The sequence below is a fragment of the Poecilia mexicana genome, unplaced genomic scaffold (genome assembly GCF_051168715.1).
Source record: "Poecilia mexicana isolate PSO_F unplaced genomic scaffold, ASM5116871v1 scaffold_5, whole genome shotgun sequence".
Lineage (NCBI taxonomy): Eukaryota > Metazoa > Chordata > Actinopteri > Cyprinodontiformes > Poeciliidae > Poecilia > Poecilia mexicana.
The window spans coordinates 14,447,134-14,465,523 of record NW_028263374.1 but is presented as its reverse complement, the minus strand read 5'-3'; the positions used below and the strand labels follow the sequence as shown (position 1 = coordinate 14,465,523).

At 39.8% G+C, this 18,390-nt stretch overlaps 1 protein-coding gene across 1 annotated transcript in view; it reads left to right on the top strand.

Annotated features, from left to right (window-relative positions):
* Positions 1-15,074, top strand: part of LOC106918490 (guanine nucleotide-binding protein G(i) subunit alpha-2-like) — a 47,494-nt gene extending 32,420 nt beyond the window's left edge. Inside the window, exons 2-9 of the mRNA XM_014988314.2 lie at positions 5,179-5,221; positions 7,274-7,415; positions 9,160-9,320; positions 11,334-11,462; positions 12,755-12,884; positions 13,052-13,205; positions 13,805-14,020; positions 14,118-15,074. Of these exons, the coding sequence (XP_014843800.1) occupies positions 5,179-5,221; positions 7,274-7,415; positions 9,160-9,320; positions 11,334-11,462; positions 12,755-12,884; positions 13,052-13,205; positions 13,805-13,995 (950 nt within the window). The 3' untranslated portion in view covers positions 13,996-14,020; positions 14,118-15,074. The remainder of the gene's footprint in view (positions 1-5,178; positions 5,222-7,273; positions 7,416-9,159; positions 9,321-11,333; positions 11,463-12,754; positions 12,885-13,051; positions 13,206-13,804; positions 14,021-14,117) is intronic.
* Positions 15,075-18,390: the final 3,316 nt, after the last annotated feature.

The following is an 18,390-nucleotide window of genomic DNA, read 5'->3' as shown; positions in this document are numbered from 1 at the left end:
CAAAGAGAAATAAGTGGATTGTTAAAAGAAGTTCGTTCTGGATCTTGACACATGAGCAGCCCTCATTCTTTTTTCATTTATGTTCCAACTTGTCTGTTTCATCTCGTTTCACCAGCAGAGCTCGACATGCTGCAGGCGTATTAGGAATTCCTATGGAAAAAGCTTGCCTGGCACACTTAAACCTTCCGCTGTTCTTTGCCACTGGCCTGTAGAAAGCAGAGGGTGACGCATCTTCAGCATCTCTTCCAAGATCCCTTCTCTGCAGAAAACAAGAGATTGAAATATTCAAGAGGACTGGGTCGTTGTGTTCTGTTTTTCTACTATCATTGTGTTGGCATAAGCTGGTATATGATTCTCACACCGTGATGACCTTGGGTAAAAAAACAAAACGAAATTCACAGTCTTATGGTAGTAGCATGAAGATTGGCTACAAAAATTAATATTATGTGTAACTGCTGTGTTGGCGGCATAAAAATAGGATATCAAACGTCACAAAGCTTTAATTTGGTGCACAAATTCCAATATGCTGCTTTTTTAAAAACTTTTTAAAGCTGTGTAAAAGTATTTATTGTCAGAAGTTAAAGAACTATGATCAGTTTTTGGAAAGACTTGGACTTCTGAGGAGTTGCAACCTAAAATAAAATTATTTCAATGTGCAGTGACACACTAGAGTTTGCTCATTTTTGACAGTATAGGTCAAATTTTTTTATACTGCTGGAAGATTTAGCTTTAAGCACCTGGTCAGAAATTTTGTTTCTTATGATGCCAATGAATATTACTTTAAAGTGTAAAATAATAAAAAATGTCGACGTTACATACCCCCTTTTTAATAAACTTAGTCTTTCTTTTTCTGTTATTTTTTTAATAATCGTTTCACATTATTGTGTAATGATATCCTTTGAGAAACAAACTTCTTAGTTGAATAAAATTACACTAGCAGTCTTGAAACTGCAACACTGTAAAATCTTGTTATACCTTGTTACCAGTAAGCAGCCCATGCTTATGCTGTATTTCTAGGCTGGTTAATGGTGCATTTCCAGATCATTAGCCAAAGGCACCGAAAGGTGAGTTTGTCCTCGACTCACTCGTGTGTTTCTGGGTTGTGTTATGGTTTTTGTGACTTTTCATTTTCCCCATGGCAATGCAAGTTCAACTGGCTCAACTGAAAACACTCGGCCTCGCTGTTTGCATGCGTTATTGGATAACTTCTGCATTGAAACTCTAGCAAGCAGTAAGAAGCATGCGGCTGGACTGCAGGGAGGTTGTCGAAGTAATGAAACTCTAATACATCATTTGTTTTTGTTTGACCTTTTAAAAAGCCGCTCGTTGCCCTGATACAGCCACTGATGGAGAAACACATGCTTCCTCAGCACTTTGTTTGGGGCGGAGCAGTCCAAGATGCAGACTTGCAGAGTATTTCATCCCTTTTTCTGGTTATACGTTACTGCTGGTTCAATGATACTAATTACTTTACATCCTCCTACTCCGCCGAGCCTTTATCACAGTAATCCGTTCTCCACTGACTGTTGGAGCAGAGGCCATGCACTTTAAAACAGATTTTTTTTGTGTGCTGCAAGATGCTAGAAATACCAGCATATGACATAACATTCGTATCAGGGCGGTAGTACTAATTTAAAACAGCACGATGCCCGGATTTTAATTGGATCATTCTGAATAAGACTGTATTCAGCGTAAGATAATCGGAAAAATGCTGCCAGCATGACACCGTCTTCATCAGCAAAAGCTCTTAATGAGGGTAATTTTGCCTTTTGTCTCCCTCCAAATGTGCATGCAGGTAAAAGCTGAAGCGTCACAATAAAACAATGACTGTCTTTATGTTTGCTGTGCTGCCTGGCATTCATTCCTCTGCAGCGGTTTTTGTACAACAGGAGGAAAAACAGATTTCCCCTGGGATAATGTTGATTAAATGTCATTACCCAGCAGCTCAAAGCAGCTGATTTCTCATCTGCTATCAAGAAAGGTGGATGTATTAATTTCAGTTCCTATACAGCATATGAAACGAAATCAGAATCCCCATGACACCTGTACATTTAAATGAGTGATTCTCCTCATCAGCTCTGTAGTAGTTGCATTAAAAACCACAGCAGAAACTCTGGAGCACCTTTAGCTGATGCCTGCCTGCAGCTGGACTCCTGACCCTGGTTTGTCTGGGTCGTCTCTGCCGGTCACAACGTCAACCCGTCAATGAATGAGCCTGAAATGTTCTTGCTGGTAGATTTATGCCTCTGCAAGAGCAGCTGATCTGCATTTACCTCTTCCATAACCGTCTTGAAATGTCAAGGACAAGCATGTGTTACAGCTTGTACCACTGAAATTATTGGGGAGCTTTCACTGGCATTCCTCTACTGTGACTTATTTTTATTTTTTCACATGTTCCCCTATGAGTCAGAAACAGCCACAACTGTCCTACATGTTGCCCTGTTGCTAAGCAGAGGCATCTGTTTTGCACCAAACTGCAGTTTTCCTTTATGTGCTTTTTGGACAAGTTGTGATTTTTTTTTTTCCTTGTTTTTGTCAAAGACTGCTGTGTTAAAATCTTTAGTTTTACCTTTGACTTTTTTTCCTTTTTTAGCTAATTTGGGTGTTTGCTTAAAATTTTCCGTGATCAATTTTAGTTTATAATTGTCGAATGTTTTCTAAAGTACGCTCAGTCTAATAATTGGGTTGCTAGTTTGGTTGGTTATGGCTACGGTGTGATATCATATTTGACCAGAGTCCCTGGAAAGAGCGGAGCAGAGATGGCGAGTAAAGTCCCACGTGTGGAATTGAGTTTTACTTCAGATTCATGTTTAAAGTCTCTGAGTTGAGCTTTGTGAGTTGAATCAATGAACAATCTTTCACCAATAAGCTAACCTGTACGTTGACCTTGTAACATTAACAGATGTTAATCTATTTCTTCATAATTCTGACTGCATAAATAATGAGCTTTATTTCAAATTTCAAAGTAAAAGCCTTTAATGTTGGTGTGCATTAAGGCTGCAGGGTTGTAGAAAATCTTGTGGTGAAAATAATACATTGGGAAAAACTTGCAGTAACAATTCAGGTGCTTATTTTTTTTTTTTCTTTTTTCTGTATCTTATCTGTGACCTTTAGCATTTTGAGCAATGCCACTTATATCCAATGTGAGCATCTGGTGCGGTGATTGCACTCCAAACAGTAATTTCCAATATGAGTATTGCACAGACTGATGTTGGGATTACGATATATTGTGTGCATTGCAAAATTAAGGGTGTATTCTGCTGTAGTTTTTCTCTCCCATCTAAATGAGATATCGACGATGTAGTTTCAGTCCCAGCAGTTTATGGAGGGATATTTGATGCAGCCAACAGTTCAGACTTGGGGCTGCTGTCAAGCCTCCTTCTTCTGTAGAGAACCATCAAAAAATACATGGGTGAATCATAACGCAAAATCTGTAAGTCCTGACAATTACATACTTGGAGGTTTGTTGTTTTAGAAGATCAATAAACAGGAGAGCCTTTTATTTATGTAAAACAAACAATTATTAATGGATTACCTCTTAAATTAGATTACCTCTGATTGTCAGGGGCTTTAGACTCTCTGGGCTCCAAAACCCAGACCTACATTTGTCTTTATCACCGGGCTAAAAAGCCTCTCCTGGTCCAATCACTGTTGTTTTGTGACATGATACAGACATTTTGATAGTTCCTGTTTCACAGGCAGCATGATGCAATGTCGATATTATTGTTGAATCATGTGATGGTGAGGTAAGAGTGGAAAGAAATCCCCATTTTTCTTGGCCCTCTTTTTTTTTTTTTTTTTTTTTTTTTAATTCATCTGGTCAGACACTTTCTACCATCTTCAGCATCTGTAGCGCCGTCATCCGTCTGCTGCAGCAAAGCTCCAATTAGCTACAAATAGCATTGGCAGGCGAAGTGTAAATTTCTGACTCTTAGAATAGAATCCCCAACAAATACTGCGTTGTAAACAGTCTTTATTTCTGCAGCATATTGTCCCCTAATGCGCACTTTCACTTATAGCTTTGTTTTTTGTTTTTTTAATTTATACAAGGTTTTGCGATTTTCTTTTTTTTTTTTTTTTTTTTTCATCATAATATGCCCTATAGCCACGCTGAGCCTTATGATTTCTGTTTGTAAATTACATCTGTAAATCTTGATTGCTGCCCTTGAATGGCATGAAAGTGAAAGTCCATCCAGCTGCTCAAATGCATCCTTAAAATGTAACAGCTTACCAGGTTTAAGGTCTAAACAGGTTCTGAGTTCATCATATTTTTACAGACAATGGCTGATTAATAGCAGGGATGCTCCATTATTCTCATTTGTAAATTTCTTAGACATGTTTGAACGTTATAACTATGAGAGTAAATAAAAAAGAAATAAAGAAAAGAATGTCACTTGGTTGGATAGAAATTCATTTTCTTCCCGTTTCATTTCTGATCGTATTTTGAACACGAGATGTTCTTCCCGGTTTTAATGTAGCCTGCTTTCTGATTTATCAGTCGGTCTGAACTCCCTGACAGCTGTCTGTGGAAAAGTTCTTGGCTCATCTCCACCCAGAGGCTTCATTTTGTGTGTGAGGCCTGCATGCAGCATAGCTGTGTGTTTTGAGGGTCATCCCAGAAAGGCTTCACCCCGGGCTAGTGCGAATGGAGAGTGCACAGACAGGCACCTCTGGGTGTGTGTGTGTGTGTGTGTGAAGTGTTAGGATTCCTTGTGGCAGATGAGCTCTCTCTCTCTCTCTCTCTTCCCCTCAGGCTGTTAGAATAAACACAGCAGAGGCAAATAAAAACCATATCCTGACAGTGCAAGACATTTCCATGAAAATGTTAACCAGAATCTAGTAACTTGTCTGGAAAGAAGAAAAAGGCCAACACTACGGCAGGTGGTCCCTACGCAGTAGTTTAGAATGGCAGGCGTGGGAAATTAAGTACTGTGATCTAAATTTGGGTTGTGGACGGCCGAGTGGCTTTTAGAGAAAGCAGAGTATCCGTGGGTACAGACTGAGGAAGAGCAGACGGTTTGCCCAGGAGCAAAATGTGCTGAAGCCAAAGGAGGAAGGGGGGGCGGAGGGGTTAAGACGAGGGTCCAGATGTGCGACAGCCGTGCTGGCTGCCTGTTTACATTTCTCAGCTAACAGGAGCATATTTTTAACCTCTGCCTGTTTTTGTTCTTTGTGCAGGTGCTGGCGAGTCGGGGAAGAGCACCATTGTGAAGCAGATGAAGTGAGTAGCTGCTCATTGTTTCGCCTTTCCTCCCGTTCGTTAATCCCAGCTTATTGTTTTTAATCGAGTTAGCAGTTATTTACATAGATGTGCTGATTTAAACTTGAGACTATCTACATGGAAAAGATCTGAAATTTAAGGAACGAGATCCATGTTTTCCAAGAGCTTTACTGTTTTGGAAGCAGCATATCATCAGAGGTGCGTCGAACAAATGTAACATTTTGAAAAGTAATTCTTTGTAGTTTGCTAAGTAAAAGCACCAGGAACATGAGCTGTCATCACAGAATAAAATTCACTTGAGACTCTTCCGTCTTGGAAAAGTCTTCATACCCGTTGAACATTTTGCTTTTCACCACATTACAACCACAATCTATTTCAATGGGTTTTTTTTTTTATTTTTTATTTTGTAATAGGTCGACTGAAAGGTGCTCATAAATATTTAATGAAAGGGAAATGATACTTTATTGCAACTGTTTTGTGGTAAAAAAGTTTAGCACTGTGGTGAGTAACTGTATTCAGCCCCCGTTTAACCTAAAACCCATAGATAAAATCCAGTACCAACGTCAGAAGTGACCCGTTTACTAAATGTAGTCATCTGTGCGCACTTTAACCCCAATATAAATGCACCTGCTCAGCGAAGGCCTCCGAGGTTTGTTAGAGAACACTGTTAAGAAAAACACAACATAAAGACGAGGAGAAACGGCACATGTCAGTCCTAAGCTTTTATCTATCATCCGGAAATGGAAATGGTGTGACCCAAATGCAAACCTACCAAGACCATCCATCTAAACTTGACAGACTGGGCAGGTAGAGCATTAATCAGATAAGAGGCCGTTGGTAACTCTGGACAAGCTGCAGAGAGCCACAGCTCAGGTGGGACAGCCTGTTAACGCAACAGGTTTTAGTTGGGCACTCTAAAGATCTGGCTTTTTTTTTTTTTTTTCCCACCCCCTTTTTTGGAAGAGAAACCCTTTGTCGAAAGAAACTGAATTTACAGTTTGCCACAAGCCAATGTCACTGACACTGCAAGCATGTGGAACAGGGTGAAGGAGCGTAATGATGTGGGGAAGATGGATGGATGGGGGTAAAAACAGGACTTCATCCAGATGCTGCAAAACGCTCCAGATCACAACCCTAAACATGCACCTTAGCATATTTTTATTATAAATTATAAACCAATTACTGAAGGTCTTTGCAGATATTTTCTGATATGACATTTTGGAAATCCTGGACCATCCAGCTCCTCTACAAGTATGCCATAGTTTGCATGTTACTCTATTATTACCTCTGCTGATATATTGTATAGAAATTATACACTAGCATGTCTGCATATATTTGAATTGGCTTGACATTAATTCTTAGAAGAAAAGCTTAATAAAGATTAAATTTATTTGTGTTCAGGGACATTAGTAAAAAAAAATCATCTTCAAGACACTCAAGATTGGTGCTTAAACGCTTCACACATCATTTGTATTGTTTGTATGAGGATGAAAACATCATGGGCTTTCAGTAATTTTGGCTGGAGCTCACAGTGTCTCACTGTGAGCTCACTTGAATTTTAATTAGATCCCATTCAGCACAGCACACAGCTACTGAGCATCTTGGCCGTGACACACCGGGGGAGATGGTTCTGTTTGGTTCCGAGCTGAGCAGCTTCTCGTTTAGCCTCGTGCTTTTTCAGTCACACACTGACGTCTTGCTTTTTATTTCTCGGGCCAAAATCTCAGAAAATGAGTAAATATTTGTTATGTGTCCCTCGGTGGATTTTTCGGTAATAAAATGTTTTAACAAGAAAAAAAAAAAAAACAAACCAATGATTTTACAGTGATATGGAAAGTGTTGCTCCTTACCACATGTCTTTATTTTTACCCTTTTGTCACACTTGCATATTTCAGATCATAGGCTAGCCAGATTTTTCAAACCATAATTTAATTTAATTTAAGGGCGGGGATATGTGCTGCTTTCAATGCAGCTTATTATAAAGCTTGGTTTTTATTTCTTCTGTTAGGCCCTGTTGTTTTTTCCGTTTTCATGCTTTGCTTCATTTTCCAGGATTATTCACGAAGACGGGTATTCAGAAGAAGAGTGTAAGCAGTACCGAGCAGTGGTCTACAGCAACACAATCCAGTCCATCATGGCCATCATCAAAGCCATGAGCAACCTGAAGATCGAATATGAGGACAGTTCTAGAACGGTAGGGGTTTGGAGTCACACACTTTTGCTTTCTAGGACCAAGAATCACTGCTGAAATAACGCCACGACTGTAAAAATGACTAGATTTTGGTCTTTGATGTCGTAAAACCTTAGAGCTCGTAACATTAATATTGAACCTGCTGGATGTTTGCATAAGGATTGTGCAATGAAGATGCTTGAAACGCAGAGATAAAATCTCAGCTGGTTCCATCTGAACCCTTAGCTTTCATCACATTTACCCCGTGGGACTGACGCTGCAGAGTCCGTCCAGATCTCCTAAATGAGGTGGAATAGTTATTATTGGAGGTTGGGGAGTCGGGGGGGGGGGGGCAAAACACCAGGACAGACTTTGAAGATGGCCGCCTGCAGAAATCTATTGGAGGAAAATGCAAACAGCCACTTCTCAACGGGGAAGCTCCCAGTAAAATATTTAGACTTAGACAGTTACAGCAATGGAAAAACTCATCTCTTTTTTTTTTTTTTCCTTTGCGTTCAGCAGAAAGCAGATGTTTACATACAGTATAAACGGACGCAATATATTTATTCCTCTATGTCTTGCGTTAACTCAGCCTAAACGCCTACGGTTTTATGTAAGCTGTGATTTCTAAAGTTATTTCTAATTTATAAAAACCAGAGTAAATAAGGATGTTGCTTCTTTTTACACCTGTTCACCTGTATTATTACCTTCATCATGACTGCAGAGTGGTGTGGTTAATCGCTGGAGTTGGACAGTTGAAGACGTTGGCATCTGGTCTTCTTCTTCATTTCCTTCTGATTATCGCAAAGAACAGTTGGTGCCATTCGAAAAATCTATTCACTGTTGCACTGTGCACATTGTGTGGCACGTCAGCCAAGTGGACCTCCTGTGGGCTGCAGCTGACAATGGCTCCGAGGCCCGGATAATGGTTAACCAATACATGGAAGTCTGCCCTGCACAGCAAACACTAAAGGTTTATGTGAGCCGTTGTCTTGAGGTGAAAACGCACAGGGCCAGTGGCGTCACGAAGGTGAATGCAGCAGGTGCGCTTTCCGTTCCGTTGATCAGAAAGCTCCTCCTGCCGCTGCTCTGCTCTGATTAATGTCGGCATTAATGTAAATGTCTCGCAAGCCGCTTGGTCGGTCGACGCCGCGGAAACGTTGACCTTAAAGTTGTTTGCGTGGGCATGAAAAGGACAAGGCAGCAGAGTGATATTTATAGTTACAGAAACTCGCTGCAGATGTAAAACTCAGAACATTCTAGATTACTTCCATTTGTCAGTTTCAGGCTGATTGGTGACTAATCTGTTCTTTCCTTTTTTTTCTAATTGGAAACTTCAGATAATGTAGTCTAAATATATATATATATATATTTTTTTTCTGTCTTAACTCTTTCAAAAACAGTAAACGGCTCAGAATAATAATTTTTAAAACATTTAAGACCACACTTAACATGCAGCATAACATCAAGTCTGTGTGTTGGCTAAGTAACAACGCTAATCTCCTGTTATCTGATTTGTTTTGGACAAACAAGAGACTCTGCGTTTTTGTTTCTTCTGCTGCCGTTGTTGACTATTAATGAAAGCATAATGATTAATCACAATGAAGAGAGCACGTCAGCATAAGCTGTTATTCGCTCATCTTTTTACTTTCTTCATGCATTTTCCTGAAAAATCTTGCACTTGCAACAAAACTGTAAATGTCGTCACATTTCCTTGACGGCACCAGCAGTTTTCAAATGACGCCTTTCATGTGCGTGTTCTCCGCAGGACGATGCTCGCCAGCTGTTTTCACTGTCTGCAGATGCAGAGGAGCAGGGCAGCCTGCCAGAAGACCTGTCCAAAGTCATCCAGCGGCTGTGGGAGGACGGCGGCGTCCAGAGCTGCTTCACACGGGCCCGGGAGTATCAGCTCAACGACTCCGCAGCATAGTGAGTTTGTGCGACAGTAGCCTGAGATGAGCACTTGAATTTTAAGCTCCGTGTTTGTGTCTCGACTTGGCGTGGGGGCAGTAAAGGATTTTAACTGTATGAGTGGGAACGCCGCAGCTTCATGCTGCTGCAACGTTTAATTGAAAACAGGAAATCTATTAAATATCTCTGTGTAGATTTAGTTTTTCATAAAGTAAGGAAAAATTGTATAAAATGAAGACTTGCTAAAATTAGTTGCAGTTTTCAAGTTATTGACTGACCAGTCGGCCTGCAGTCGGCTGTTCAGTAAATATGACGCCATCAAAATGACCCGATTGTAAATTTGTCGCTAGTTTGAAACTGTAACTTTTAAAATGTTGCCTTGCTTAGTCTGCAGCATTTTCACACGTGGCTCAACTCTTCTAGATTTAGAATAATCTCAATGTTTACCAATAATATTAAATAAAAAGTCAGAAAAAGAGTCATAACATAAGGAAAATGCACAGAGTGATACCTTTAAGAATAATTCATACTTGGATATTTAAAAAAAAAATGTTATTTAGAATTTGATGTTGTTTCGTAGACACCAGTTTTGTTATAGTTCTTATTTTCATATCCAAATTTTGATTGGTCTATCATAAAATGAGCAAAAATATGCCAAGTAATGTAAAGAAATTAGATTTTAAGCCATTCCTGGATGCTGGTCTGAATGGTTTTTACGCCGTATTCATAAATCAACACATTTTGAAACGCCTGTACTTAACACAATAGTAACCTGTTGCAGCTGCTCATTCAGTCCCGACCTCCTCCGTGAAGCCTTATTACCTCACTAACCCTCCACCGTGGAGCGCTGCGTTCGCTGGCCTCGCTGCTCAGTGTAACGGCAGCAGTGAGACTCTGTGGTTAGGATGCAAGAGATGTTTATCTCCGTGACCCTCGGGGTTGATCTGATACAGAAGTCTGGAGAATACAAACCTTTGTTCACCGTACTACGAGCCGCAGCACGAAGAAGCTGCTCTGATTCGTCTGGACCGGCTCGTTGACGGGGCTGCGACCTCTGCAGGTTGCGTCTGTAGGACACCGTAACGTGTTTCAGAAGCGATTGCGCCGCGGTAAAGGCAGGATCCGACTCGCCGGGACATTGACATTGTCCTGTTTATGTTGGCTAGCGTAATCTAAACTTTTCTGCGTCTGCTTCTCAGCCAAAACTGCAGGGGGTTGTGGACGACCAGATGGTGGTTCATCAAGGTTTTATAGTGTGCTAAGAGAGTAAGTTGATATAAGGGTGGACTAAATGAGTCTGGCATCGGGCCTTAATCCATGTCGGAGGACTTGAAGAGAGCCAGAGAGAGGAAGGGGGAAGATGAAGTGTGAGCAAGGGAAGTGGCACGCCTCCCGCCAGACCTCTGTGCTTGTAACAGATTCAAAGACGGAAAATACTAAATTGAATCGATTCAAAAGACCTCAACCTTGTCATTGATCTGTCTCTGTGGAAAAAAAAAAAAAATCCTCTTTCTTCCCAAGTGTTCTTTGTGCCGTCGCATTTTTCAGCTTTACACTTTCTTGTCACACTGCAGCTGCTTGCCGAATTCAGCTTCTTCGCAGTTGTTCATCATAATGAACAAATCGAGCACAAGTCTGACATGTTTGCTGAAAGCGGTCACGATCACTCTCTGCGATGACGGCCGTGATGCTGCTCCTACACACTCGTGTAGGGAGTAGGAGCTGAAATATTTGCACGTAGTCTGCATGCCGTGCAAACGTTTGTCTCAAGGGTTTTCTTGTCGGTTAAAAAGCCAGAGATTCGGTACATTAAGGCATTTTACTCCAAGAATAAATGAAATGACACGACCAAAACTACTTTTACTCTTCAATTACAACAAACAAACTTTCATTTATTCTATGCTTTTACTGAAGTGTTAGGACTTCCTCTTAGTCTTACAATTTACTCCAAAACATCATACGACGCTTTCTCGCCGAGGCGAGACAGCAGTCTTTCACAGATGCGTGTTGACACGTGTGTTTTCTCCTCAGCTACCTTAACGACCTGGAGAGAATAGCCAAGTCAGACTACATCCCCACACAGCAGGACGTTCTGCGAACCCGGGTGAAGACCACAGGCATCGTGGAAACACATTTCACCTTCAAGGACCTGCATTTCAAGTGAGAATCCTTTTTTTTTTTTTTTTTTTTTTTTTTTTCCCCTCACAAAAAATCGGTCTCTTCATTTGAAAACCTACTTTTATTTCAGCTTTCTGAACGGCAGGACATTAATAGGCTGTGTATATTAGTGAAGGTCTAAGAGGGGAAAAAAAGGGTCTCTTGCTCAATTACTCAAAGATGTACCTTTTTTAAAAAAAATAAATAATTTCAAAAAATACATTAACAAATATGCATTGCGTACCTGAGGAAAAAGTTAGGATACCCTAAAAGCTAATGTTACTCCCAAAACTCAGTGACTCTGACGTGGGTTTGCCCAGTTCATTAGTTTCAGCTGCAAGATATTTAGGTGGGTTTTTTAAGTCGGTGCTCAGTGAGCTCTAGTTCTGACTGGACCCAGAGCTTTGCACTTCCAAATATATTTCTCACTGAAAAAGACTTATTTTATCAGCATTTTATAGAAAGTATTTTTTTTAATGCTTTTCATTTTGTGTTTGGGTTCAGGGGGCGGCTATGATGCAAAATAAAATTTCTTATAAGTTATGTTAGCTTAAATACAAAATTTTCATAAGAACTGGATGTAGCATGGTTACTTGATTCTTCTATAAATTGGTCTACATGCCTGAAAAATACACAATACTGCTGCTTTAAGTTCTTCTCATTATTGATAATGAGTTTTCAGGTGTTGTGTTCATTTCTGTTACGTGAAGTACATGTTCGTAAAACACTCGGGCTGTTGCAGGGTGTCCTCATTTATTCAAATGACTGTTCTGGATAAAACCGATGTAAACGGTGATGAAGATGAGCCAAACTGCGTGAAGTGTGTTACGGTTAGTCAGCTCTTATTCAGCCTCTTAAAGGTCTGTGAAACCGACACAATCGTCTAATTAGTAACATTTAGCAACGTGAAACCTGAGGTGTCGACGTTGTATTCCTGAAGTTTCCTCAGAACGTCGCTCTCTTCGCCCTCGGTTACCCTCAAAACGAACCAGTCGGACGTCATGCCTGGCGATAATAAGCGCCCTCTTTCTTTTCCTTAACCTCACTCCGCCTACACGAATTATCTAGTCGTGGAGAAAAAAAAAACCCTGCTGCCATCAAGTCACCACCTGTCTTTAAGTCCTCTTGTTACCACAGCTTTACTTTATAAGAAAAATACCAGCAAAATTGGAGAACGATGCATGTACATCAGACGTTGCTCTTACGAGACGACGAGACAGAAACTTTGAAGACCGTTTGCTTTGCCGCCTGCTGCCTCGTGAAAGCGTCTCATTTACTCGCCGTCTCTCTCGCAGGATGTTCGACGTCGGCGGCCAGCGGTCGGAGAGGAAGAAGTGGATCCACTGCTTCGAGGGTGTCACAGCTATCATCTTCTGCGTCGCGCTGAGCGCCTATGACCTGGTGCTGGCGGAAGACGAGGAGATGGTGAGTCTCGCGGACTTCAAAACGGCTTCAGATCTCTTGCACGGCCTCTCTCTCTCTCCTAGGAACGGTTTTCACAAGGAGGGCAGCCGGGGGCTTCGATTAACTAATTTCCTTCTGCCCGGCTGGCGCTCTTTAATCTCTCGATAATTCGCGCTTGTCGCCCCCAGAACCGGATGCACGAGAGCATGAAGCTGTTCGACTCCATCTGCAACAACAAGTGGTTCACGGAGACGTCCATCATCCTGTTCCTCAACAAGATGGACCTGTTTGAGAAGAAGATTGAGCACAGCCCCCTGTCCATCTGCTTCCCTGAGTACACTGGTACTGTATGAATGCCAGCTAGTCTCTGCAGCTCGTAATGATTCCACAAAGTCTGCTTCAGAAAGTAAATACACATTCTGACGCCGTAGGAAGTGCTTCAGAGTCGATGTAATAACTGTGCACTTAGCCCCTTAATTTATACAGCCATAAACCTTCAGCTTAGACCCTCAAAGAATAATCTGCTTCTCTTCATCTCATCATTCTCAGTAGATTTAAATAATTATGTGGATCTGTTTTGCATATTCTGACATTAACGTGTCTGATTTCATACAAATTTCAGTCTTTTTGTTCCGCATGCACAGATTCGCAATCTGAGGTCTGCATTTAGCTACGGAACATCATGTTTTCAACTTAAAGTCGTACGTTTGTTGTACATCGTTTTATTTCATTTCATTTTACCAGAGCCTGTGGCTTGCGTTCACACTTTTGTCTTCCTCATTGAGATTTCATACCATCGGCCAACAAAACGTAGTGCGTATTTGTGAAGAGGAGGAAAGTGATGCACAGTTAACATAAAAAAAAATAAATAAGTGTAGTGAGACCTGCTTTTTTTTTTTCATGTCGTCTTGTTAGATAATGTTGATCTTCGTGTCCCACAGGCCTCAACAATTACAAAGAGGCTGCAGCTTACATCCAGAGCAAATTCGAGGACCTGAACAAGAAAAAGGACACCAAGGAGATCTACACCCACTTCACCTGCGCCACTGACACCGAGAATGTGCAGTTTGTGTTCGACGCGGTCACCGACGTCATCATCAAGAACAACCTGAAGGACTGCGGCCTCTTCTGAGAAGCCGATCCAAGGAAGAATCAAGGTCAGGCCGGAGACATTCACTTAGAGATTCGATTGAGGTTTTATGTTTTTCTCTGTGACTCATTTGTTTTATTTTATTTTTTTTTTTGTCTTTTTAGATTACTTGAACAGTTCTGATGACCATGACGGGGGCGTTTATACACACACCACGAATAACTGCACTGTCCATAAACGATTTCTGCTTCAATCTGCTTTTTATTTTTGTTATTCTAAAGACACCTAGGAGACAGAAAACCCAACGGGCCTTCCAGATGTTCCAACGATTGCCGATCCAGTCGCTCAACTGTTTGGGCTTTGACCGCAAAAATAAACAACAATTATTTTATATTGTTTTTCATTCATTTTCAATTGCTAAAGGAGAGAAAGGAACACCTAAATTTAACTTTTAGATCCTGATGTTCAAATTATGAAACGTTTAATCGTGTGAAACTTATTTTTTAAGATGCAGAAGAAGCATATGGACATGAAATGAGATTCATAAGAGAGAAAAAAAAAAGTGCTTTTTTTTTAAAATACTGTTTACATTGGTTCATCATTCATAGCTAAACCATATATTCTGCATGTCTCCACAGGACCAATAATAGCTCTGTAATCTGCACAAATTATTCTAACATTCCTACAAAATGATTAAAAAAAAAATAGATTTTTTTTTTTTTTTAGCAAAAAATAATAAAAAAAAGGTTTTACCTGCAGGGGAAAATTTATGACAAAATGCTAACGTGTATTTAAAGTTTGTGTGCACCTAACATGCTATCACTTTTTATACTACTATTCATTTCTGTGTCTATTGCAGTATGTTTTGTGCCTTTACTTCTGTTTACAGCCAGTTCCCTAGATATACTTTCATTACCGTTTGTCCTACTTTGCTCCTAAATTTGTTTTCTTTCGTTTTTTGTTTTTTTTCCTCAGTCTTTGATCTATGAATACATAGTGATTATTAAAGAGATATCAAAATCTAATTCAGAAAAAAAGGTTAGTAGTGTTTTTGGTTTTAAAAAAATACAAATATTGGTCTTATATGATTTAATTTAAATAAAGTAGAAATCACTCTTGCATATTGGTTTTTGTTCTGTTTTTTTTTAATGCAAGTACTCTCACAGCAGTATGCTTATTTTTTTTTACAGGTGCATCTTAATGTTAATGCAATTGAAAAGGTATTGGATGATGACTTTAGTACACACAGTGATGTATCTCAAGCATTTAGTTTTGATTTTGATGTCGATGGCCAACGGCTTATTGAAGCCCTACATTCAGTTTATCAGAAAATGAAATGTCTCTTAGGACAAATAAAGTAATTAATGTAGCAATGTTCTGTTGGTGCTCAAAAAATGCGGTGTCCAAGGACGATGATGGAAAGTTTAGGGGAAGGAAAAAGTGTGATAGAAAAACGTGCACTAGCAACAGGTTGCATGCTCTGATTTCTCTTTGTCACCAGGCCATCACCAAGGTGACATTTCCACAATTGGTGATGATTTATAAAGCAATATCTTCTGCTATTGTAGATCCACTGTGTTTTATCAAGTCCAAAGTCAGAGCCACGGTTTACCTGGACATTTTAAAGCACTTCATTCTGTTTCAGCGAGCCTTGTGGAGACGCTGATTTCATTTCTACACGGTATTGTCAAGAGGAAGATGGCTGACACCATGGCCAACCTTACAGATGACTTCAAACCCACTATTACAACAATATAGCACTTCTTAAAAGCCAGGTGTCGAGTGCACACCACATGGACACACATCCAGACACTCGTGTGTTACAGAGCAGCCTACCGAGTTTGACCAGGATGAGGGCTCCCCGTCTATCCAGAAGAATCACTTCAAGACTCGGCTCTTCATGGAGCATCTTCTACTTCATACCCTTTACCTGTTTCTGCACTAATGATTCTTTTTTGCATTAGCTTATGTTGTTAATTGAATATTTGGTTTCTATTAGCTTTAAGCCATAATCATCAAATTATGCACATCATTGTCTTCTCTTGGGCTGTAGCAGACGCACGCAAGCTGCTTCGATGTCCGATGCAAATTTGTAGAGTTGCGGCTAAAGCTACTGTGTCATTATTTTAAATTATGAAAATAAAATAAAAGGTTAGAGTCCTGATGTTGAGGAAAGATAGGCAGAATGGCTACACTCAACATTAGCAATTACAAAAACGGTAAAATTATAAAGATAAAAGCAGCTAAAATATGTAACTATATTAAAAGTATAATCATAAAATCCATGTCAGTGCTTGCATATATTTCTAAAAGTATGTAAGACTTAAGCTATGAATTCCTGCGGTGTGTTTTGTTTTTGTCAAGGTATATTTTTCAAATTGAATGTTGCAGCTTCGCCTTTGGAAACTTGCAAATTGTTCAGTTTTTTTTCTTTTGCAAGCAGCACATGTATATGTCACAGACTGATACTGCCACCTGGTGGCCAGTCAATACAAAAATCATTTTAATTAAAAATGAAATGTATCTGTCTGTGGTGTTCATGCCTCCAGCAGCTGAAACCTGATGAATCAATAAGGGGAAAGAAGTAGAATAGTTTATTTTAAAAAAAAAAAGTTGCAAATTTTTCTCATGCTTTCCTACATATCAAAGTTCATATCAGAAAAGAATGTGAAAACTTAGATCATTGGATTAAAACAACCCAACGGCAACGTGCCTAAACTTGTATTTGAACTGGAAGCGTCTCCAGCAGCTGAGAGGCGTTACGTGCCGTAAGGCATGCAGTCGAAGTAAAACTGCTGAATAATGTCACTGGAGCATCAACCAGGCTGGTTTTACCTGATTTCCACTCTCAGGTCTGAATAAAATAAGGTGATTTTAAACCACATTAAGGATGGAAACTTTTTTTTTTATGTATTCCACCAGTTTTGTGATTTAATTTGATTTTAAGGGTTTTTAAAGTGAAAGTTCTTTGATGGACTCCGTAAACCTAGAATTTTTTGTTTTGTTTTGTTTTTTTGACAAAAAGCTTGAGAAGTTATGGCTTACAGGTTAGCTTTTATTATTAATTTGTCATGGACAAATGATAACTTGCTTACTTTAGCTTTAAGAATATTGAAAATGCTCATTTATTTTACATTAGAATTTAAAATGTGACTCATCACAAGCATTCATTTCTGCTCACATTAATGATTGTGCCTTGCAGCTCATGAAATCCTGAAGTTTAATTTCATTTTTAATACTACATAAGATTCATTAATGAGGATTTAATACAGAATTAGACTTGCGAAGTCACGCTTTTGTGGCAGGTATTGATACTTTTTAACAGTGTAAACAGGTTCAAACTCTTGATGGAAATTGGCATCGTCTTAAAGCTCGTCAGCTCAGGAAAACGCGAGTTGCTCTAAAGTTTTCTGGTAGACCGACATCAACAAGACTCACTAAATTAAACTAAACAAAAACGTCACACTGGCCCTTAAACAACTTGATTTCTGGGTCTGTCCACTTTTCTTCCGGACTCCGCAACCTTCATATACAAATCTAATCAATGTCTTTTTTTTCCTCTCTCTCTCCTTTAGTTGAGATAGGAGTTTCTGGTGAACAACTGTGAAGTCAGCCGTCTTCTTAATGATTGTGTAGGGAAAGGACTTTAAATATCTAATAAAGAATTATAAATCTAAATCGTTTTAAAATCAGACATAAAGAACTGAGTTTCCGTTCTGCTTCACCCAGCTGGGCTGTTGGTCCTTTTCTTACAAAACCACAGAAAAACTTGATTTGGTTTGAACCGTGTTCACTAGAGGGCGCTGCAGCTCCACGTCTGCAGTCGCACAAGAAAGCGTAACCCTGAGTGCAACACTTCAGTGTCCGAAAGAAAAAGAGGAGATTCTTGAAGGCTTTAAAGACGCAATCTGTTTTCTTAATTTTGCAAAACAACTGTTTGCATGTGACCCTAAAACAAAGCAATCTTTGAAGAAAGTTTTAAAAGAAATCGTACCCATTACATTTCCTTTAAACAGTAGATTTCTTCTTAAATCCCTTAAATCCAGATGTAGGCAACGGCTTGACCTTTTAAAAATAAAATCATCTGTGGGTGTAAAAACAACAGAACAAACCCGGGCAGGACAAAGTGAAGAGAAATGATGTGAAAAGCTGCTTCTGAGTCAGTGACGCCTGAACTCCCAGCCTTGATAATCCCGCCACATTGGTGACAATAACAGAACACAAGAATTAGACGTATGGCACTAAACACGAGAACGACGAGTCCATCTTTGGTCAAGCACCACTTTTACAATATTAAAGCCCATTAAGGCTTCAGGAAAGCAGGGATGAAGATGTGTACAATTGAATTAATCTCTAGTCCTTCAAACTGTCTCTTGTATAATTACTTACTTCATGCAGAGCTGCTGGAGTGTAGGGGAACCAAAATTGCTGGCTCCC